Raw genomic sequence first — 24,349 nt, 5'->3', positions numbered from 1 at the left:
ACTGGAAAGAATGACTCCTACATCATACATTGTTGCTAGGGTTACCCATCAAATTAAATTGAACTCGGTCGGCTTGTGTCTTGATGAAGATCGATGGAGATGTGCGCCTCAGCTGCAACAGTTTTAGTGGATGTTTTCCAGCCAACAAAAGGTTTTGTTTTTTTTCTGCCTCAGCAATCCTGTCTACTTACTTACATGCGCTGCTGACCAACAGTCTACTCTAAATGTTGAATTGTTCCAGATTTCCATAACCTGTTTACTTTTTCACTGATTTGGCAATGAAAGCTGTTTTTTCCTAACAGGGCCCTCCAAGACCCATCCATGCGTTTGTCTTGAGCCGCTTATCCTTTAGGGGCGCAGGGGGTGCTGCTGCCTATCTCCAGCGGTCATGAGGCGAAAGGCGGGCTTCACCCTGGAAGGGTCACCAGTCCATGGCAGGGCGACACAGAGACACAAAGAACCGTGAACAGACTCACTTACGCCTAAGGGTAATTTTAACGAGACCAATTAACCTACCAGTCATGTGGGAGGAAGCTGTAGTACCTGGAGACGACTCACGCCTGCACAGGGAGAACATTCAATCTACCTGGAAAACCAGTTAGAAATATTTATTTGCTGCTGCAAAAATGTCTCCCTCAAAAAAAAATGTAAATAGAAAAACCTTTAATTTAAGCAAATTTATTCAGTGGACCAACAACTCCCACATTGAGCAGTAACGGTTCCTTTACAAAAACTGGTGGCACAAGTTTTTGCACACCTTAAATGTTTCTCCTGGAATTTATATTTATTTCGGGATTTAGAGACATTTTCATTTAAAATCAATACATTTTTTGTTTCTCTCTTTAAAATAATCTGATGTGACACAGAGGGCCAGATCTACCCCCCCCCCCCCTCTCCACTTCAAAATGGGAAAGACAAGTCAGAGCATTAACTAAGACAAAATGAGACCCTGACTGTAACCTTTAAAGTATTATATATATATATATATATATATATATATATATATATATATATATATATATATATATATATATATATATATAGATATATATCGTATTTCAAATAGTCCCTCCTGCCATATATATATATATATATATATATATATATATATATATATATATATATATATATATATATATATATATATATATATATATATATATATATATATATATATATATGACCACACAGGAAAAAAAGTTCTGCCCAGAATAAGAGGCAATAACAAGCTGCAAGAGCTCCCAAACCAGGGCTGACAAGAATTATGTAATTTTACTCCTGCAACCCTAGGTGGGAACAAAGTTTTGTGTTCTTTTGGACTATCTAGTGACCTTAAATGAGGTTAAAATAATCTAGAAAAGCTCACTGTGAGAGAACTGCAGCAAGGACTAGAATCTCAGTCACCAGGTCTCCATTACAACTGTTATAAACTGTCTAAAAGCAAGATGTTTTTAGTAAGGGCATGCCCTAGAAAAGCCTTTTCTGCCCTACCATCATAAACGTAAATATCTATATATATATATATATATATTTTCTTTGTGTGTGTGCATGCAATATATATATATATATATATATATATATATATATATATATATATATATATATATATATATATATATATATATCAAGAGAGAGAGATATGTGTGTATAATTTGTAAATGTATTTATACATGAAGTGGGATTTGTTGGATCCAAATTATGATAAAAGGGATTACGATAAACGGTCTATGAATGAATATATATATATATATATATATATATATATATATATATATATATATATATATATATATATATATATATATCAAGAGAGAGAGATATGTGTGTATAATTTGTGTGTGTTTATTATATTAATATGTAACTGCAAAATACATAACTGCGTGTATATATATCTCATCCAGTTTGACTTCAGTTTAAATTGCTTTGGTTCTGAATAAATATGTATAATCTGACTGAAGATCATGAGCATTGTGAACATATGATTAAAATGTGATCTGAGCTGCCTCCTATTCATTCTGACAGCAGCTGTCTGATATGTGGTCTGACCCAAGATGGCCGCCCTATAGGCACGTTGGCCTAGAGGCCAAAAGCGTCCAATGGGGCATCTACATATATAATGCCTATGGTTAACACTACCTAATGCTAGCTGGCTATATGAATAGCGTTCATACACAATAAGCCCTGCTTATATGACTTAATGGTTGAAGATCTTAGTTATAATAATATGCTGCAAATAGTGCAATCGGCCCTAACCAATCAGTGACCGATGGTCTTCTAACATCACTTTTTCAGAATGACCTGGGATGGTTGGAACTACAGGCAAGCAGGTGAGAAAACGGAAAAGCCAAAAAAAGCAACCTGACCCGTAGCGAACCGCTCTAAACTGTTACTAGAGGAAAAGGGGCAAATCTTTCTAAAATATTCTGTTGATGACCCAGTTTGGGCCAAGCTTCAGCTTTTAAGACAGATTGCCTCCTTTTTGTCTGTAGAATCCAAACTCTTCCATGATACAGAGGAGTTTATGGTTGATTCACTGACTGCAAGGTGTGCAGTTCCACTGGCTGCAAAACAAGCCCAACATCTTCACAGCTGGTATAACGTCGTCGTGCTGATGTGCTGTGTTAGGTTTTATGCGCATAATGACCAACTATCTGTGTTTTCATCTCATCTGTTCAAAAGGACATTGCTCCAGTAGTGTAGAGAGAAGAGACTCTCCCCTAGCAACGCTTCCAAACAAGCCCTACTTGTTAAGAGTTCTTCTGTCCTGTCGTTAACTTTTTACCATTTATCATGCCGACTGAGGCCTTTAGAGTCAATTTCTCTGAGCTATGCATGGTCTAAGCTTTGAATGGATTTGCCTGTGTGTGCATTTCTGGGAGGAAACATAATCAGGTTTGTCAAAGGCAGCAAAACGCCTGCACACAAAGTTTCCAAAGCATTTAAGTGAGGAATTGAACCTCGACACCATACATCACAGACACGTCCACATCATGACGCATTTCTGTGGGACCTGGTTTCACAAACCACTGAGCTGTGACCCAACCTAAAGTAATAGACCATGCTCCAGGGTTAAAATGCCGTGCTAACCTTTCGACTGTTCGCAGAGGGACACATTAGGGGTCTATTTAAAGCACGGTGTGAGGTGGGAAGGGAATGCAGCAGAGGCAGTAACAAATTGGCTTCGCGAGAAAAGCAAAACGGTGAGGCTACACCAGACTTCTCAGGAAATAGCACTATTTATTTCCAGCCAAAAGTATGAAAAAAAAAAAACAGTGACAGGTAAAAACTGCACCCACTCTCCCGAAATGAGCAAATGCACATGTGCTTCATGATGAATTCCTGAACTATTTCTTAGGTAAAGGTGTCATGGATGCACGCATTAATCAAAAGTCATTATATCTCGGTGGATGACTGGTACCCTTACAGTGGAGGCAGGAAACACATGAGAAAAGCAGAAATGGAAAACAGATTTGTTTCTCACTAACAGGGGAGATGTGTTGTTTAACAAAAAAAAATGTTAAAAAAACGCTTCTGCTGCTGCAGAAGCACAACACGCATAGTGCTGCGTTTAAGTGTACATTTAAGGTGAGCGGAAAAGGACACTGTGGCCTAGTTCTTTTCCCTCTAAGCAGTTCAGCTTTGAAGAAAGCTCAGGACACATCGTGTTCTGGCCCAGATACACCTGACTTCTGTTTGCTCTTGCAGGTATTTAGGACAGAGGTGTATATTCGGTTCCTGAGTCAGGCGCACATTCACATGATGCATCAGCTCGAAACCTTCTTTTTTTTTTTTTTTTTTCTCTCCACATTTTTTTTTTTTTTTTGTACCGCTTTCTGACTGGAAACTGAATCGACACGTCTCTCTCTTTTAACACCTGTGAGCAGCTGAGGGAGGATGTGTTTATAGACTTTATGCTTTATGAATAGAAGCAGCCCTGTTTGCATACACACACACCCTTCCTCAGGGGAAAAATATAAATACAGGGGCAGCTGGAAGGGAGGAGTTTCTGGGAGATTGGACAGTGATGCCTTTTGCCGGCCATTTAGTGTGGAATCCTGCAAAAAAAATTAAAAATAAATCATGCAGCGGGTTGATCAGGATGCTGATGCATACCTTCGAAGCACATTAAATATCAGCCATATGGTGGTTGGTCTTTGCAGGTTCTTGGGGAACTCTTCCGGGATGCATCAAGAATGCAGCGAGCTCCCCGGAGTACATTATGGAGCATCCTCGGATTGTTTTATGCATGCATGTATCTTCCTCGTTGAAATCATTGTGGTACATTATCGTTTTGGCAGTATAGCCGGGTCCTGGGTGCACTTTACAGCATCAGCGGTAGCTTTTTCCGTGACGTGCTCGGTCATTTAAGAATTTGAAGCAGGACAGGCCCCGCTGGCCTCGTGGCAAAAGCTAAAAGCTCATTATGAGCGTACTGGGCTGGCAGTGATGTCAAACAAGGTTATTTTAACGCTCTTAGTGGTACAGGGGCAACGTGCATCGCATCTTGTTGCTGCTCCTCTGCTTCTACCACACCCGAATATATGTCAATACACACACGTATAAGCCACAGTGAACAGAAGACATCCTCTGCCTTATTTCTTTTTTGTATTTTTTTCTTTTTGCTTTTCTTTTTCTTACCTACTCCTTTTGATCCATGGTATAACGAGGACACACTGTATATATTTGATGCACCTTGACTCCTCTTTCCTATGACTACTGATTACTGAGCCAATGTGACATGCAGATTTCTCCAATGTGAGATCAATAAAGCCTATATTATATTATCTTATCTTTGGCTGCAACAAAGCGTAGCTCGTAAAGCTGATAGATTTAAAAATCCGCAACATATAAATGCAGTGGCTTATCAGGCTTCTTGCACATAGATATTGCTACAGCCTGGGTTCCCCTGGGGTTTTCAAAGTTTTCAATTTCAGACTCAAAAATAACTGATGAATTGAAGCATCTTGTGACCCCAAGTAGTGGTTGAAAATGCTTGCAATCCAATTAAACAGGTTATACAATAATACTAACAGCATAAACAGCTAATATATTGCTTATTGTTTATTCATCTTTTTATATATTTGTTGCCTATGTAGTTGGATGTTTGAGGGGGATCTCAAGAGCCCAGGTATGTTTATTCTCAATCCCCAGTGAGGTCCTGGTCAAACGTCTAGGAACTACTGCGTTAGAGAAAAAAGGGCCTCTGGCTGTAGAGAAAAACGGTAATTTCCGAACTGCATGTATGGTCGGACGTGTTTGTCGTAAGGAGACCAAGGGGAGTTCAGGCGGTCGGAGAAGAAGCTGAAGCAGTGCCTCGTCCGGTTTAAAATTCAATCTGTCGTAGCTGATCCAAACAACTTCAGACACTAGAAGTCGGGGATTAGAGCACAGCAATAAACTCTACCGACGAATGGATCTGTCCATGCTCACTTGCCTAGTCTAGTAACTCCTTTATTGGCCTTTTTTTGCCCCCCAGTGAACGGCTCGTGAAGTTATTATGTTATGACCAAACTTTCTTTTGCTGTTCTCCCCTTTCCTGTCTTCTTGTTGTCGTCTGACTCTTCCGTTTGCGTTCGTTTGTTTGAGTGACATTTGTGCCTGTGCAGTTTAGCTGCCGGGGGTGTGACTTTGATTTACCCGTATCATGAGTTAATCTGATTGGATGAAGAATGACACAAAATGCACGGATTGTCCCAGGGGCTCCCAGGAAGTTGTGGCTCTGGCAGAATCTATTAGTAACCTACTATAGACCAGCATGAAGTTTAAAAGTATACATACGCACTCGGCTGGCCGGTGTCCCTCGCCATTAAATGATGTGTAAACCCAAATAACCCCAAAAGGGAATAGAAATGCATAAGAATCAAACATCAGACACATTTTATGAGGCAAATCTAATTACTTCTTTGTTTGCAAATTATGTTTACTGTAAGTAAACAGAGCGATTAGGTGTATATTTACAATAACAAGATCATGTGACCGGAGGTAAAATGCGTGCAAAGAGTAAACAAAGAGAAGCGATGGAGCCGAGCGAGTCGCCAACACCCAGCGGCTCTAGAGAGGATTTACTCGAACTTGGAGCCACTGTAGGGTTAGCGTTGGCCTTCAAGCTGTCACTTTACTTCAAGGCATAGCAGGACGGTCTGCTGACTCTTTCAGTGGCTGCGTCAATTGTCACCATCTTGCTTTCTGGTAGTTCTGCGGTACTGCCAGCAGAAGGTACAACGATGTTTGTGTCTGCTGATCGCACCCTGTGCAAAGTTATTTTCAGGCTCAAAAAAGGACAAAATAAACACTATCAGGACGAACGCTTGCCGTATATTGTTTTACTTGAAGATTCATATATGTTTAAGTTTTTTTTATAGTCAGAGTGTGTTACTAGGACCCTTTAGGCTGTTTTTGGTTACTGACAATAATGATAGTATTTCCTCCAAAGCATAGCTGAAACTGGACATGGAGGAGCAGAAACCTCCACAGATTATGTATATCATCATAACTGAGGCAGGAAAAATACACTTTGAGCCAAGGGTAAGATCTGAGTAGCATCACAATTGCCTTCACACTGAAATGACATTTTTAAAATGCTGCTGTGATCCAGTCACGTTCAGCTGGGCATGAAGCTCTTGTCGACCTCAGGGCCGTCTTAATCTGACATTAAGGGGGACGATAGAAATCAGTCCTCGTTATTCAGACTTCATAAAACTGACACGGGGTGAACCTCCCATATTTTGGATAAGGGAATGTGAAAAAAAAAAAAATCTCCTTAAAAAAGGTCCAGAACCCACCAATTAACAATAAGCATGTATGAGCTTTAATAAGAGCACTTGGCATGAAAGGCTTGGGTCAAGAACAGCTGAACGATGGTGACGATGATTATGTGAGGTGCTACATCTTAGCATTTGGCATTAATTAGAGCTAAAGTCACAATTGTGACTATGGCAGACATGCTTGGACAGACTCTCCTGCCTCGCCCTGATTTCTCTGATTAGCTGCCTTAGTGTGGTGTCCGTGTAAATATAGCGGGTCTGACAGACCCTCTGGCAGCACGAGGGATCTCAGAGCATCACACGAGGACTTCCAGCGACGGGTGGGTGGTATTCTTACATCAAAGTGGCTGACCACCCCGTCATGTCCACTTACAGTCACGCGGGGAACAACCGCTGGCCTGTTCCAGACGCGTCGTATCTGCGATCTCCGTTCTGACCGGCTGGGAAACTTAAAACACAAGAGACGGTATAAATCTGTTGCCTGTGTCCTAAGCTCTGAGTGCAGCACGCCAAGACGAGCACAAATCACAGCGGAGCAGGGGGGAAGTGCTGAGTCAAGCCGTGCCGAAGCAGCTAACTAGGCTGTGAATCAGACACTAAAGCTCAAGCATCAGACTGTGCTCTGGTTGGGCTCCGTGAAGAACAACAACTCTCCCACCTCCAGTCTGATACGGAGAAGTCGTTTTCTACAGGTTCTGTGTGCTGGTTGTAGAAGCAGCGTCCGCTTTGGTTTTACTTTGTGGTCCACAGATTACAACATCGAAAGTCAAATGTGAAATCAAAAACACCAGCGGCTTAAAATGGGCTGAAAAGTCTAGTTCTAAATAGTAATATAGTCTTTATTGTCATTGAAACATACATTACAACGAAAATTGTTCTCTGCTTTTAACCCATCACCCTTGGGGAGCAGTGGGCTGCCATGTGCGGCGCCCGGGGAGCAATCAGGGGTTAAGGGTCTTGCTCAGGGACCCAGAGTGCAGGCAGTGGGGATCGAACCGGGTACTTGCATCCTTCTCTGAATGCAAGCACGCTGCTCTAACCACTAGGCCAACACTCTGTTAGGGCTACGTCTCCACCAGCTTTACACGTCTAAAGCCCGGACTTTAGTTACCGTGACTTTATTGCAAAAAAAACCCCTCAAGCTCAGTCAGACAGGGCGGAGAGCATAAGTGAACATCAATTCTGTCTTACGGCATCAATCGGCTTCGATGTAAGTTATTGAATCGAAGCTGGGGCTGCACGTTTTTTTTTTTATCTTTTATTTATGAAAATATGAAGAGGAAGAATCAAAGCTCAGATGTCTGCAATAAAAGCAGAATTGTCTGCAAACAAAGCATACAGAAAGAAAATAACCTATTTTAAACAAAAAAATTCAGAAACTAAACAGGTTCTTCTTTCCCAGACTTTTTCCCAGTCTTGCAATGATCCAAATACTCCTTTACAAAGTCCTTGGTCTGCTGCCTGCACCACCTTGTAATGATCTCTGAGCAATCCTCCAAAGAGTTTCCACCGGTCCAGTTTCTACCCCTCATAGGGTTGGTAGTTTCTGCAGATGTAAATGGTGTGTCTTGCCAGCGACAACATAATATTGCAAAGACGGTGATGTTGCAATGAAACATGTTTGCACGATGACCCAAAAAGTCTCAGCCAGTCCCACTCCTGCTCTTTCACCATCACATCTGAACAGGCGGCGGATTTCTTCCCAGAAGTGGGTGCAGCTAGCCTCGTGAGACCATCCTGATCTCGCGAGCTTTCAAGGTTTTACTCGCAGATCAGTCTGGCTACTTTCCGTTAAAGAAAATTTGGAGCCGTTCACCAAACGAACGTCCAATCAGCGTTGGCTTTGAGGCGGGTTGAGGTGTGACGCAACGAGAAGCGCGACTGTTCAGTCAAAAGAACATGGCGGCTTCAGCCGATGAAACTAGCGTTAGCGTGGCTATCGAGCAAGTTTTATCGGAATTACAGAGTATTTATTTGCTGAAAGAAGAGAAAAACACTGCTCTGGAGGCTTTTCTCAGAGGAAAAGATGTTTTTGCTCTTCTCCCGACTGGTTTCGGCAAGAGCTTGTGTTTGTGTTTTCGTCGTCGCTGTTAGTATGTCAACATGCTTCGTTGATCTGATTGGTTTATTTGGCCAGTCTATCACCAACATAGGCCAATCAGCTAACCAGTATTTTCGCCCCTTCCCAAAATTACTTCAACGGAAGGTTTCCAGATGGATATGCGGAGCAAATCTATCTGGCGGAGTCAGGTTAGGGTGCAGCCAGGACAGCGGAGGAACAGGTGCTCCAGCGTCTCGGGGGTCTGAATGACGGACTGTGCGATCTCCGCCATAGACTTCCTTGTTAATTTGGTGCAGGATGACGCCCGTAAAGATCCTCCTGTGCCTTATCAAAAAGTCTGTATTGTTTGCTTGTTGATGACTGAACCTTGTGTATAGATTTGACCATATCTTCTTTACAGATCTATTTGGGAATATGTTTGTCCAATGTTTGGGAGCTGTAGGCTCTTGTAGAATTTGTGAAATTAGAATACTGTAACAGTTCTTTGTCCAGGATTGTCCTGAATTTAGCTCCATCCGTCTATCCGTCAACTCTTCCCAACTTCCCCGTCTCCACGGAAGCACAGCGTCCATGCGGCATTATGCGGCCACCACCGCCTTTCGCAGTGGGACGATGCGTTTCGTTGTGCAGAAAAGGCCCAGAAAGCTCAATCCTGGTCTCATCTGACCCAACCTTTGAACTGCACGGCCACTTTTTGTCCTTTTTAAGCTGTGGATATCCGCAGCTCTTCCAGGGTCAAACGTCCCCAAAACGTTCTCCCAGGGACAAACGCTGCGTTCATCTGCCCCTTCGCTGATGTTAAGAACAAGAATTTCTTAGTTTTAGTTCCAATCAAGTGTTGTCTATGTGTGTGTGCGGTGGGAAGAAATGGAAAAGCTGCAGCAGCAGCAACAACAACAGAGGGAGTTTAATTAACAGAGATTAATCCTTTACTAAAAAGGCAAAAAGGGTTTTGTGCACAAAGCCAAACGGTAAGAGTCCCTTCTCGAATACGCTGGAATGAGTGCGCCGTTGAGGCAAAGCAGACACTGAGGTTATCTGCCAGGAGCTTCTAATTGGTTTCTATGGGAAATGATGTCTTCGCGGGGCGTTAAAAGTGGGGGGGATCCCAGGGTTTTGTCTACCAGCAGTGCACAGGGGCCCTCCCCACGCGCACCCTCAGACGGGCAAACCCTGCGTCATGAACTGGATGCCAAACTACAGAGAGTTCCCATCAGCCAGCCTGTCGCGCGGCTCAGGCTGGCTTTGTAATCTGCGATCCTCCTCATTTGCTGCGGGGATGCCTGAGCCTGAGCGCAGCGAAGATGTACTTACAGTCTCATTCAGGTTTTCCCCACACAGGAGCAGGCAGAGCAAAAAACGCGCCGCTTCCCTCCTCCCTGTCACGAAGCAGCTCGGCATCAGAAGCCGTCGGAGAAATGGCGATCCGTTTCTCCCCTCGACTGCATGCTAAGTATCCAACCAAACCAAGTCTGCCCCGAGGTTTCGTCTCTCACCACTTCCAGCCTCTCAAAGAGAAAGCGCATCCTTTCAAGCAAAGCTCTGTTGTCATTTTCTGTCTACGGTCAGAAACGAGTGAATGCGGACGCCAAGGTTGAAATGTCTTCCCCTCGTCTTAAATCCTCCCTCACGGCCCAGACACAGGCACCGCTGAGCCTATGCCTCAGCGCGCCACGGTGACCTTTCCTCCGACTATCACCTGCATCAAGCTGCGCTCATCTCTTTGATGGGATCCTTCGCCGCTACAACTGTCCCCACCTGAAGCAAACTGGGTTACATAAACCCGGAGAGGTGGACGAAAAAGCCTGCGCCTGTGTGGCCACGGGCGAAGCATTTACCGGACGACACGCGGTGCGGCGTACGAGCTTTGATCGGCGGTAAAAAAAAGAGAACAAACAAAAACTTCTCTATAAACTAGGGCTGAACGATTTTGGAAAATAATCTAATTGCAATGTTTTTTCTTAATATTGCGATTTAATGCGATTTTTTTTCCCAGTTTAATTTATCATGTATTTTTAAACATATACAAACAATAAATCAACTTGTTTCCTCGCTGTGTAGATTAGTTGCTTAAAGACCCACAGCATCTAAACTCTGCAAGAAATGATTGCGTTCTGTCTACGATATATTTCAACCAAAATTGCAATTTTGACTTTTCTCTGCATTAACCAGAAGCAACAAAAATTGCTTCTAAATAAAGATGTTTGTAAACAAGGACTATTTTAAACAAGAATTTTTAATGTTTCTATTAATCAGAATATTATTCAAGAAAACAGCTTTTAGTTGATTTGGACATCAATCGTTGTTGAACATAAAGTGCAACCAACAAGCAAGTATTAAACTGATTGACCTGCACTTAATGCTATGTATGATTATACAAACTCTAATACAAGTAATAAAATTAAATTATCTCACTGCTGCAACTGTCTTCCCTTCCATGTGGAGGCAAACCCACTTCAAACATTTTACCAACACCTAAAGGACGCGTCTAATTCACTAATTGTTACATAGCCAAAAATTGCAGACTCTGCGATTTGGAAATTGCGTTTTTTTAAATCGCGATTATATTGAAAATGCGATTAATTGTTCAGCCCTACTATAAACTTCTTTTTTTAATATATATAGAAAAAAATAAGGTTCCAGGAGAACACAGGCACTGTGGTGACAAGTTAAAATGTGTGCTGTCAGCAGGAACAGCAGGTGCAGTCAGGCAGTCGTACTTGTAGCCAGTCTGTCAATCCGAACAGACATGAAAGCAACAGGACAGGTGTTAAAGCGGAAAAACCAAAAACAGCTTTCATTTCTGGGATTGCAGATGTATATCATGCTTCGCTTTTCTTTCTTTTTTTATTACTCTTTGTTATTGAAGGTTTAGAGAATGAACGTGTCTGTTTAAGAACAGTGATTATGATTGACAGCAGCTAGTTTTTTTTCCTGTGCCTCCGTAAACAGGATTACTTTGACAGGCTTGTTGGACTGGCAAACTCTTGGAATAAAAAGAAAAATATGGGGAGAAAACCACCAAGAATAGTAGATTTACACAAGCCATTTATACCTGCGGCACGCTCAAGCTCCTTTGAAATTTACAGCGGTCAGATGAGACAAAAGTGGAGAGAATGAAGCCCTGTCCACAAAGACACAAGATGAGGTGTAACCGCAAACGTATTTCATCGTCAAGGCTGTGTGTCCGCACAGATTTAGCGTTTTGGTAGACCATAAACAATCCATGCGCCTCGCTCTCACAATTAACAACAAACATGGTGCCATCCAGTGTTGCCTTCATGCTAAGGGAAATATTGGCTTTGTTATGGCTGTTAGCAGCATCCTCAGATTCTTCCGCCCTACACTCAGTGTCCCATGCCAGCCGGCATAACGATCACGTTGAACATGCTTAGGTGTTTGCGTCTGATCCTCCACCATGGTGCTTGTTTACTACATATGTACTGAACATTGCATTTTCTGTGGCCATGTCACAGGGCAACCAACGGGTCCGGCATACCTATTACAGCGTTTTCAGTGGTGCGCAAACAAATTTCTTCTTAATCATCTCTTAAAATTCGTCTGACAATTTTTGTGTCGACAGACGGAGCGTAATGTTGCAGGTAAGTGAAACAGGACTGTTTAGAAACAGCTTAGAAGCATCCTCATGGCCTCAGATAATGGACTTGTGTCTGTACTTGACCACAGTATTCTCCAAGAAAGACTTAAGAACTTACTGTAGGGATTAAGGCAAATGCATTAGGCTGGTTTAAATCGTATCTGTCTGGCAGAATACAGTTTGTTCAAGATAAAGTTTGTTCATGTTAATAAATCTTCTTGAAACTCTGGGGTCACTTGTGGAGTACCACAGGGTTCAGTCCTTGGGCCAATTCTCTTTACTATCTATCTAGTAAGGCTAAATGTCGCTTCTTTATTTTAACCGCCTCGATGTTCGAGAGCAACATAAATCAGTCGGTAAAAGTTCACGTATGGGAGAAAACCACCCGGTCAACTAAGCTAACGCGCTAGCTGTTATTAGCTTGACACACACTACGGTACCCGGTGACGAGCTGCACCCCTCCTTCACACTGCATCGCTCCTCGCGCTTCCAATTCCCCGTTCTGTGGGCACCTCCCACAAGCATCCAGACAACTACAGCCAGGGTTACCCCCATTTTCTTTAGGAAACCCTGGCTAAAAAAACGTAACCCCTAAAGAATCAAGAAGGTTGGGGTGAGTAGACTCCGATGCAGCGTACCAAACCCTTTTTGTCATCCCGTCTCAGAGAGAGGAGACGGAAACAAAAGGAGAAATAAGCATGCATATGTTAATTATCACACTTATTTTAATTAGTCATGAGATTATATCCCGCTATTACCATCCAATGTAGAACAGATTACTGGATCAATGTGTGCTTCTGTGCTTTTTGTCTCTCTTGTTGTGTCTCTGCTCTGTCTTCTCTAACCCCAGTGGGTCGAGGCAGATGACCGTTCATACTGAGCCTGGTTCTGGTTCTGCCGGAGGTTTTCCTTCCCGTTAATGGGGAGTTTTTCTTCCCACTGTCGCTTCATGCTTGCTCAGTATGAGGGATTGCTGCAAAGCCATGGACAATGCAGACGACTCTCCCTGTGGCTCTACGCTTCTCCAGGAGTGAATGCTGCTTGTCGGGACTTTAATGCAATCAACTGGTTCCCTTATATAGGAAATTTTTGACCAATCTGTATAATATGATTGAACTTGACTTTGTAAAGTGCCTTGAGATGACATGTTTCATGATTTGGCACTATATAAATAAAATTGAATTGAATTGAATTAAAATGTATATTGCGTGATAAGTGATTTATTGATTATGGTGACAGGACTATGTGTAGGGCAGTGAAACGGCCTTTCAAACCTTTTGACCCTGTGCCGACTGTCAAGCATGGGAGTGGTGGCGTCATACTGTTGTAGCAAGACAAGCATGCATGCATCCAAGCATGATGCCACCACCGCCATGCCTGACACCGGGTAAATTGGTTCCACGTGTGGTTTTCAATCCTAAGAATGATGCGCTAAAGAACAAACCTGGTGGTGGCACCGTCATGTTGTGGGGGCTATTTCATTGCCAGTGGTACTGGTGTATTACACAGAATGAATGGAATAACAAAGAAAAGGGCCGGCCTCCAAAATATTTCAATTTCACTTAAAGCATAGACGGTCGAAACATGGACACAATCGAGTGTTCAGACAGGACAAAGAGTGTTTTAAAGGGATAAAGAAAGTGAGCAAAAACTTTCAGGAATTGACTTTACAAAGCCGCAAGCTTGACCTTGTTGAATATTTGTAGAACAGAGCATACAAGTTCGGATATCAACACCGACCCTATCAATTCTGTTAAGACGAGTGCTTGAATATCCTACCAGAATCCAGCCAGAAGGTCTGATCAGTGGAACTGCCATTAGTGCCAAACAAAGTTGGTAATGAACAGATTCTAAAAGTTGGCCATTTTTTTACTTTAATCAACATTTCAGGTAAATTTACAGGTAAAATTACCAATAGGAAACCCCTCAGAGGTTTTTAAAGTCAGCTGTTGTGATAGCTGTGGTGACTGGAAGCATAAAGCCAGGTCAGGTGGGACCAAAATGTTGGCAGTAACACATCCTGTGTTACGGGAGAGCAGCAGCTCTGTAGCTGAAGGCAGCCAGGAAGCCGCGGTGAATAAAGGAATTGTGTAAAAATGAGAGCCTGCGACGGAGATGAAAGAAAGGGAGTGCCGCAGCAGTAATCAGACATCCATCTCTGAGTCTATCTTTATCCTCAACCAAATCTGCTTTCAGTGCCTCAGACATTTATCGTTGATGGGAAAAGCAGCAAGCCACAAATCCAGACATCCAGGCACTCACACGATCAAACGCCTACACACAAAATAGAAGTTTACTGTCCACAGAAGTGCAAATTTGCCTTCGGCTTAACGCGAACGATCAAACGGACTCAGAGAGACAATAGAAAAACAACAGACCCCAGAAATACCAGCGACAAGCATGCGTTTTCGAATTTTTTTCAGATGAAAAATAACAAGATTGGGCTCATATTCAATTAAAGCAAAACATTTCTGCAATTCTTCACACTCTAGTAAAAAAAAAAACACTGCAGCATATTGACGTATTTTGTGCGTTATTTGAAAAAGCAACAGGCGAGTAGATTCCGTTGGTCAGCGTGTAATCAGGAGTCAGGAGCCTCAAAGTTAAACTGAACACAGTTTAGGCGCTGCCATTTAACCATGAGGGACAATTTATCCCATCACCTCATCTATTCATCGCTTTCTCAAGCAATAAATAGCCAATAGTGTAAGGACATGGATTAATAGGAGATATTTATATACGGACGGACGGACGGACATCTGTCTTTTCCTCAGAGTCACTCTAACATGTTTTTTTCTGAGCTACATTTTCATGTATCTCATCAAACACATCACAGCAGAGCTCCGCGGTTCAAGAGCCAAACTGAAATCTCTCCAATAAGATAAAGCACATTATTAAGAGTCCAAAAAAGCGGGCCCTAATCTCCATTCAATCTAACCCGTGGCTTTATTTACCACCCACAGTGCCGTGTGTTAGAGTGAGCCGGAGACTGACAGCAGTGGAGGCGCAGGCAGCTTCTGGCAGCTGTGTCCGGACATCAGCCTGACCGCTCGATCGTGTTTGCAGCCCTATGAGCCGGTTGCCTGCTCTAATATTGCAGCTTGATCTAGGCCATGCACTGTTTTCCAAGAAGCTTGGGGCTTGGGGAGGGGGGTTGGTGGATGCTGCTCCTAAGAGACGTGACATCTAGAGAGACGGTACGTCTGCATCGGTGGCGTGTCGCAGCTCTTTGAACAGTGAGCGGGGGAGAAGGAGAGGCAGTAAACGGTGTAAAAGCTGTGCTGCTACACCGTCCGAGGCGATCGGCGTCGCGCCCCGACACACTTTAGACTCCGCCTGCTGTTCCCTACCTGCTGAGCCGAGGACCGTTTTCATTGCCGCGCACACCGTGGACCACGTTCCAGGAAGTACCGGCTGTATAATTACATCAAACGCACTTTTGCACTGTCGAGCAGATCCAAGCTTAATCTATATGCATAATGATAGTGATTATAACAACGGCCGTGATTAAGATAATAATGGAGCTCGTGATTCAAGTGCAGAGCGGCACACATGAGTGGCACCAGCCTTGATGGGCGACACGGAGGGCTACGAGTAATGTTTGAAAATAAACCTGATCCCCTTTGTTTCCTCAAGGTTTCAACTTTAATCATGCAGAACCAGCCACGCCACGCGCATCTCTCCCATAAGATCCAAGATGTGGGGATTTAGCTTTTGATCGGATGCGGCACAGCGGAGAGCACTTAAAGCTGGAGGGCCACTCCTTCGCTCTCTGCTCTCCCTACATCTACTCGCCTTGACAGCAGCCTGACCCACGGAGCTGGACAATTTGCCTTCAAGGCCGCTGACACAATTGCTGTAGACCTAATTGGGTTATCCTGGCACGAGAGTGCACGGCGATGCAAACATATGACCGGATCCCTGCTGCGATACGACCTCATTTATCCAGGTTTTTTGCCTATGATAGCCACAACTACAGAGATTCAACGATGTTGAGCTTATTGGGCGCCAAAGGTTGGCTTGCATCCGCTTACAGGATCTTCGATTAAAGAAGCGCCGATCAACTGGTAAACTAGCTTGTAAACAGTTTAGTTTCCTTTGAAGACCAATGGGCAAATTTCCTATAACAAGTTTTGGTTTACTTTTGCAATTAAATGCGTGAAATGCGGGGCTGAAAAATTGTCCAGCATCTTGCTTGATAGAGGTAAAGGTCTTCAGTCTATAAACGATTGCAGGATTGTTTCAATCATTTCTGAAAGCATATATCCTTAAGATATACCCAAGCCTTATTCAACTTTTACACAAAAAACGGATGGATGCACTGATCAGGCTTTTTTTGTGTGTGACTGAAACCAAATTCCAGTTGTCTTGGAGGACGGATCTGAAGATACAAATTGTTTTCTGTAACAGGTCCAAACTCCTGCAGCAAACTTTTTCTAATGCAACAACTAAAAGCTAAAGTGTTGACTAAGAATAAAGAAAATGTGCTGTGGGTTGCTTGCTAGAAGTTTTGAATCCAACAGAATATAAAGGCTGTGTTTATTTCTGGTTTTGTTTGAGAGCTACTCTGTGTGATTCCGATTTTGGACAAAGCCAACTTTCCTGCAATGCATAGAAACCTATTAGTTCATACTGTGTTTTAATTTCATTGGGTAAATGTAACAAACGTTGACAATAAAAGGGAAGTGTGTGCTGCAGGTTGCTTGACATTGGCAGATATTTGGAATATGATCAGTAGGTCAAATCATTTCAGAATAAGATTATTTTTCCCGGTCATTCGATGCATCAAAACTGGAAACCCCGTCGTGTACGACCTGCCAATTCTGACGTTAGCTGATTTCTAAAATACATACAAGTTCATCAATTAAATGATGTTAATCCTTTTTTTTAATAAAAGACTCAGACCTGCAGCACCCAATAAAATCTTTCTTTCACTGTATACAGTACTATAAGGTGTGTAAAATACAAAGATTTTAAGAGAAAATCCAGATTTGCTAGAAGACTGATTCTGAACACTGATCATTAAATCAAGTACAAAAAGGGATTTATTTTTCTTGTTTAATAAATGCATCAAACGTATAACTCGTTTGCGGAGTGACCTCCTGATTTCTATTTTCTAAGAAAAAATTAAAACTCATTGGTGAAAGTTTTCTGGAAACATTTCCCCACGACTGTGCACTCTCGTAATCGTGTAACCTCGCCTGCAAACTGAATTTTAGTGGCATTTGTGCATTCACAAACACATGAGAATGAGAATCCATCGTGTCCCGCTCCCGCCGTCCAAGGCCGACCCAAGACGGATCGGTCAATCCCGTTGCAGAATTACGGTTTAAGGCGGGACATACAGCTGTGATGACAGCAAGAGCTGCCGAGCACCCCAGCCGAACCAAAATAAACATGGACGCAAGCGTAGCTGCTGCTACCACATCTGTTTAGTCAGAATCAACAACTGTTCTGAGTGTCTCTGTCCAATTTAGCGTCACTTGTTGTGGTTTCTCATGGCGCCTGCTTATTTTCATTTGATACCTCGATTGGCTAAAACCAACCTTTGGTCCTAGGTGTCGCTTCGTCCAATCAGCTCTAATTCGAACGGACACAGATTAATAATGTGCAGAACGGAGAGTGCTACACATTATCAATCTGGCTGGCCAGATTAGCAGTTGTGTCCCATTTAACTCATTTAACCGATGACAATTTGGATACCGGAGAAGCCGCTTTTCTTGATATTCCGATATTTTGTTTCTGAAGAGGAGTTTCTGTAAGACGGCCAGTTCGATTGCTTGGATCATAACATATTTCAGTGCAGTCCTGGTTAGTGACCCTGGTTAATGCGCACAAAACGCACAGAAAAAGTGAGCGTACTGCTCCCTAAACGTTGCTTTGAACATCGTAAAACTAATCAGCTAGTGTTTCGGGGAGCTGCAGCAGCTAATGCAGTCTCTGCTTCACTGTGAGCTTCATTACAAAATGCTGAAAAACATTTGGATTTTAGGGGGGAAAAAAATATTAATTTGGGCTACAAAAGCACACGCATGGCCAATCATAGAGCTTTGTAGGCCGTGCAGTAAAAAAAGAAGTTGTGATTTTTGAACAATTGGCCGTGAAAAACTTGACAGCTGTGGGGTGAAGCTTATATGAAATCACAGTAAAACAACTGATTTTGGGTTAATATCCACAAATATATCAGCTAGTAGTGGGAACCGTCCAATTTACCCCATGATAGAAATACTGGGAGATATAATTTGTTTTTCATCCCAGTTTCTTAAAAGCATCAAATTGCTTTTAGTTATCTGTATAGGGAGTGTTAAACACTAACAAATACTATACACCTAAACACTTATAGCATATATAAGCTTTTGCTTACATGTTTTATGTAAGCTTTTGCTTACATAAAACAATACAATCATGCAACAATACTTAAAAAATGCAAACACAAAACAAGATAAAAATATAAACCTTGTTAAACCCCTTCAGTATAATCACGAGTTACAGTAAAATGGAATAAAAACACATTTTGTGGTCATTAATGGCTATAGAGACTGATTCAGCTTAAACTTAAACCATTGCCAGTTCAGCATCAGAACCAATAAGTTTTGGTTCATACACTGAGGAACTTCTAAGAGTTTAGTAAAAATCAGATAAAGGTTTGGCACATATATGCCTGGAAGCACAAGAGGGATTTCAACTGGATACTATCACCTCTGGCACTTTTTCCTCCTCATGTAATCGTTATAGTCCGTAGAAAAGCCCAATCAGAACTGCTCACCATCTGAACCAAAGGGTCAGACCTGAGAGAAAAATGGAAAATCGGTGCCGGACATGAAAAAGCCCGATCGGTCCATCTCTGGTGAGACAAGTAAGGTCAGGGATTCTGATACCAGTGATTTAACGCCTTGTTGGTCCAACCAATCTCTGGTTCTGATTAATATGTCAGATTATCTTTGCAGCAGGAATAGCTGTTAACATGCTGCTTTAAAAAAAGCATTTAAACCGTGGAAAACACAACTTTTCATGCACCTATACACTGCAAAAAGCGAACTAAAAATAAGTAAAGTTGTCTTGAAATTAATGTATTTGCCCTTGATTTGAGCAGGTAAATACGATTATTTGCCAATGGAATTAGTATTTTTTTACCCCTAAAATGAGATAATTAGATATCCTGCACTTGAAATAAGACCATGGAGATGAATTGTTCCTATTATAAGTGCAAAAAATCTTATTCAATTGGCATTTAGTCTTATTTACCTGCTCAAACCAAGAAAAAAATACTTTAATTTTAAGAAAATTTCTCTTATTTTTAGTTCTATTTTTGCAGTGTACTGAAACCACTGTGTCTGACCAGAGATGATCACACCATGAGGATCTCAGAGCGACCCTTGCCTAAACTAAACTACAACCGGGCATCTGCTCTATTTGCTCTTGTCCAAGTTAGAAAAAAAAACTGGATCCCTGACACAGAGCGATGCCTCTCAGCAACTTTCTGCTCTCCAAGACTCACCGAATCAAACTGGGAAACGACATATCAGCTCCCTTCTAATCCGGGTTACATAACTGGAAGAAAGCTAGAAGGAAGCTGGACTTTCACGCCTCCAAACACCACGAAGACACAACAGAGGTCCATCAGCAGTAAGCGCTCCGTATGTATCGCTCACTTGCAGCCGAGCTCTGGCTTTTTTCCACGCAGGGTTCGCTCACGCACCGCCGTTACGCAAATAGCCGCTTTCAACTTTACAAAATGCCTCACTGTTAATTGACTTTCTTTGCCCGATGCTTACCATCTTCCTTCTCGTCGAACACGGGTCTCTTTGAAGAACTGTTGGCTCCCATCCTCTTCTTCCACTTGCCCCAGTGAAACATTGATGCTCAGATTGCATTCCTCGCCTCTTGGAGAGAAACTACAGCTCTGCGTCGGACACCCTCCTCCCGAGAACCAGACTGCCGTGCATTTCAGCCGACTCCCGTTTGGTTTAGGAGGGGAGGGTGAGGTGGGTGGTGGTGGGGTTTCTTTCTCTTTTTTTCCTATTTTCTTTGTCTGTCCGTGTCAGCGAGTGAATAATAGTGGTTTTGGAGGAGAGGGGAAGACAAAGTGTTTGTGGGTGAGGTGAGAGGAAGCGCAGACGGCGGGTGTGTGTGTGTGTGTGGACGTGTTGGGTCGGACTGTGTTGTGGAAGTTGGAGCTGGGTGTTCAAACAGTGACTGGATGTTTGCAGCGCTCAGCTGTCTTCCGCAGACAGACCAATGCGCGTCGCTTTCATCACCGGCTGCTGCGTCAAGCTGCCCGGACGCGCGTCTTCCAAACGGAAATGGACCGGACGACGTTTGTCTGAGAAAATAAAAGCCCGCGCTTTTATTTTTTTTCTGGGAGCGTTAAATCTTTGTATAGTGACGGACTCAGACGTGAACCTCCAAAAGCATCTAAAGACAGTTACAAGGTCGGCTTTCTATCACCTGAGGAACATTTCCAGGATTAAAGGACTGATGTCTCAGCAGGTTCTGGAAAAACTAATCCATTTTAGTCGAATTTATTACTGCAACTGTGTTTTCACAGGCAGTGGCGGTTCTAGACCAAATTTACCAGGGGGGCCAAGGTGGGGCCAGTGTTTTTTTTAGAGGGGCACAGAACAAAAGAATGAAATAATAAAACAGGACAATATTTAATTGTTTTATTAATAGGCCTACTAAGTGAGCCACTTGTGGCTCTGGAACTGCAGGTTTCAGACCCCTGATCTAGCAGATGAAAACTGTGATTCCAGCTCGATATGGCTGAAGCTAAATGTGAAACACCTTAATTTTGAAATCCTAAAACTTTATGGGTAAAAAATAAAGTTGGTCAAAGTGACCAATCAGTTTTGGTTTCTTTGCTGGTGGATATAATCGTAAGAAGTGTATTTAATGTTATGTCTTTAGTACAGGGGTCTTAACGGGGGCCAGGACCATTTCTACAGGGGCACTGGCCCCTGTTGGCCCCTGTCTAGAACCGCCCCTGTTCACAGGTCTGCCTAAAAAGTGGATCAGACAGCTGCAGCTGATCCAGAGCGCTGCTGCCTGCGTCCTCACTAAGACTAAGAAAGTAGAGCACATCACCCCAGTTCTAAAGTCCTTACACTGTCTCCCTGTATCTCAGAGAATAGACTTTAAAATACTTCTGTTAGTCTATAAACCCCTGAATGGCTTAGCACCTAAATACATCACAGACTTGTTATCGGTGTATCAAACACTCCAGACCACTAAGGTCTTCTGGCTCCAGCCTGTTCTGCAGAACCAGAACCAGACATGGAGAAGCAGCATTTAGGAAATGCTGCTTCTCCATGTTTAACTACCAGGAAACTGTAAAAGTGCTGAAAGCCTGAGTTCCTTAAATAAAGATTAAAAACACATTTGTTTAGGATTGCCTTTGACTGTTCTAGTTAAACTGTTTTACTGAAACATCATTAGTTCAATTTTGTAGTCCAGCTGTTTTAAAATTTCCTTTTTGTTTCTGTTTTCCCATGTTTTATTTTGTTTGTTTTGAGATTTTCTTCCTACTTTCCTTTATTCTGTTTTTTTCCCCCCTATATTTTAATCACGTAAAGCACTTTGCATTGTCTCTGTACTGAAATGTGCTATACAAATAAATTTTGCCTTTTGCCTTTGCCTTACCATGCAACCATGAAACTCCATGTCCGCGTCTCCGCGCAGGGTAGCGGTTGCATGTCTCTCCAGCAGTCACAAACTGGACAGGTCCACAACAAGCAGCCAACCAACATGCAGACTCCACGCAGAAGGAGCCTGGAACGGCCCTGGATTTGAACCCAGGACCTTCACACCACCAGCATTCCTCCCGTCCAGTGTCGCCTCCAGAAATGTTTCATAGAGGGCCAGATGGGGCCAGTTAAACTCCTGGGGTGGCACTGAAACTAAAAGCCATAATTTCAGGATTATATTCTACTGTTGTAGCAAAGCTGCCTGTAGAAAACTATCAGAAAGACTTAAGTAAATGCCTACTGATATCTTTTGGTTTATTGTTTGATTTTGATGTGACTAATGATCTAATGTGTTTAGACCAATAACAGTACAGTTAACATTATGAGTTGAACAACAGTTCCTTTTTAAATGTGTAATTATATTAGGAACAAGGTGTACATTTATTCATTTATTGGAAAAACAAAACAGTTACTAGGGGGAAAGTAGATACTGATACAAATAAAAGCGTGATAGAAAGTCAAGAAGGGCAGCTGCTTTGCTGGCTGTGCATGATGGGATGAAATGCTAAACTGATGCTACTATTTACACTGGTGAGTGGGGTGGGGGCACCCCTGGCCACCCCCTGGTGGTGCCATTGCTCCCATCTTAGATCCGCTTATTCTTACAGTGTTTGAATGTTGTGCATTTTAAAGGTGCATACTGGATGTTTTGAAGGTAAATGTTGTTTATTTTTTCTTTCCCTTTACAATTACCCGACTTGTGAAATGAGTTACCCTCTTACTGCTGCAGGTGCCTCCAGGCCCCATTGGTCTGCTCAGGAGAGAGTGATTCGGCATGCGCTCGTTCAGCTGGCCACTTTGTTCAGCTGGAGTCTCCGCCGTAGTCGATGCACTAGCGAGAGAACACGGACTACCTTCAATATTTTCAACTTTCTTACCTCAGAAGACATCTCGCCTCTGAACAAAAGACCTGCACAGTGGCAGATGCTTTTTCTCTTCTCCCATGTGTGTGCACAACACTGGTGTCGTTTCAACTTGTCACCAGAGGGGGCAGACTTCTCAAAGATATTTGAGTAAATAAAATAAAAACCTGTCAACTCTGTCTAGCTTCTAGTTGAACTTGAACTTAACTTATGTATCACTATAAATTTCTACTTGATTATTAGTTTGAGTTGAGAAATCTTAATTCTCCCAGAGGGGAAATGGATCACACAGCCAGCAGTAAAACACAAAGACAGACGTGTAGCAAAACTATTCCAAAAAAAGTAAAAAAACAAAGCAACTGAACTTGTTTTCCGTAGTTGAAGACGTTTCGCTTCCTCTCCAGGAAGCTTTCTCAATTCAAAAAGTCTGGAGTAATGTGGAGTAACAAGCTTTATACTACTGTCCAAACAAAGGCCTTGTAATGGCTTAGATAACATGCAAATACAACCGAAACAGGTCCACCCCTTAGTTTTTTACTTTTTTTGGAATGACCATGACCTGGATGACTGAGAATCTTCACCAGCATGTTGCAATACTACACTCTCACCAAGATCACAGTCTTCTTGTTGCTTTGACTTTTCTCTTTCAGGCTTCGCTAACTATCCTTACCTTCTGCATCTGCTTCTCCCACACCAACTACCTTTATGTTGTCTTTAACTCCGTCCGTATATCTCCTCTTTGCTCTTCCTCTAGGCCTCCTGTCCGTCTGATCCTGCCTCAGCATCCTTCTATCGATGTGCTCACCATTCCTCCTCTGAACGTGTCCAAAACCTCTCAGTCTGATCCCTCTGGCTTTATCTCCAAACTTTATCTCTGATGTACTCATTCCTGATCCTATCCGCCCTCGGCACTCCCGAAGGAGCAGGAAGCAAAATCACGCCATTATTTAGAAATCCAGTCTGGATAAATGAATGTTTTGCTCTGTAAGTCCTGAATCTGCATCTGGATGGAAGCAGATTGAACTCATCATGCATCGGATGGGCTGGATCTGTCAGGATCAGTTTGGCCTTTTTATTTTTTTATTTTTTTACTGACCTCACCGTACACAAGACGCTGAGGTCACGAATGTGCCGGTGATTTTGCTGACAATTCCCAACAGTTTGTTCCTGTTTTCGCGAGCTAAGACAAAAACAACAGATAACAGTAAAAGTTAACGTGGACTCAAAATAACAAGTATAAAACATTCTCATAAAACCACAAAGCTGATTAAAATACATCTGCTGAGGAACCTTCCCAGAGAGGGAGCACACATGGGCTT

The 24,349-nt window shown here is 42.6% G+C and overlaps 1 protein-coding gene across 1 annotated transcript in view; it reads right to left on the bottom strand.

The window, feature by feature from the left end:
* LOC105926160 (serine/threonine-protein kinase 32C) overlaps window positions 1-20,734 on the bottom strand; it is a 128,445-nt gene extending 107,711 nt beyond the window's left edge. Inside the window, exon 1 of the mRNA XM_012862377.3 lies at window positions 20,200-20,734. Within this exon, the coding sequence (XP_012717831.2) occupies window positions 20,200-20,281 (82 nt within the window). The 5' untranslated portion in view covers window positions 20,282-20,734. The remainder of the gene's footprint in view (window positions 1-20,199) is intronic.
* Window positions 20,735-24,349: the final 3,615 nt, after the last annotated feature.

The sequence above is a fragment of the Fundulus heteroclitus genome, chromosome 22 (genome assembly GCF_011125445.2).
Source record: "Fundulus heteroclitus isolate FHET01 chromosome 22, MU-UCD_Fhet_4.1, whole genome shotgun sequence".
Classification (NCBI taxonomy): domain Eukaryota; kingdom Metazoa; phylum Chordata; class Actinopteri; order Cyprinodontiformes; family Fundulidae; genus Fundulus; species Fundulus heteroclitus.
The sequence above is the reverse complement of the archived record's forward strand: the minus strand, read 5'-3'. Positions and strand labels throughout refer to the sequence as shown.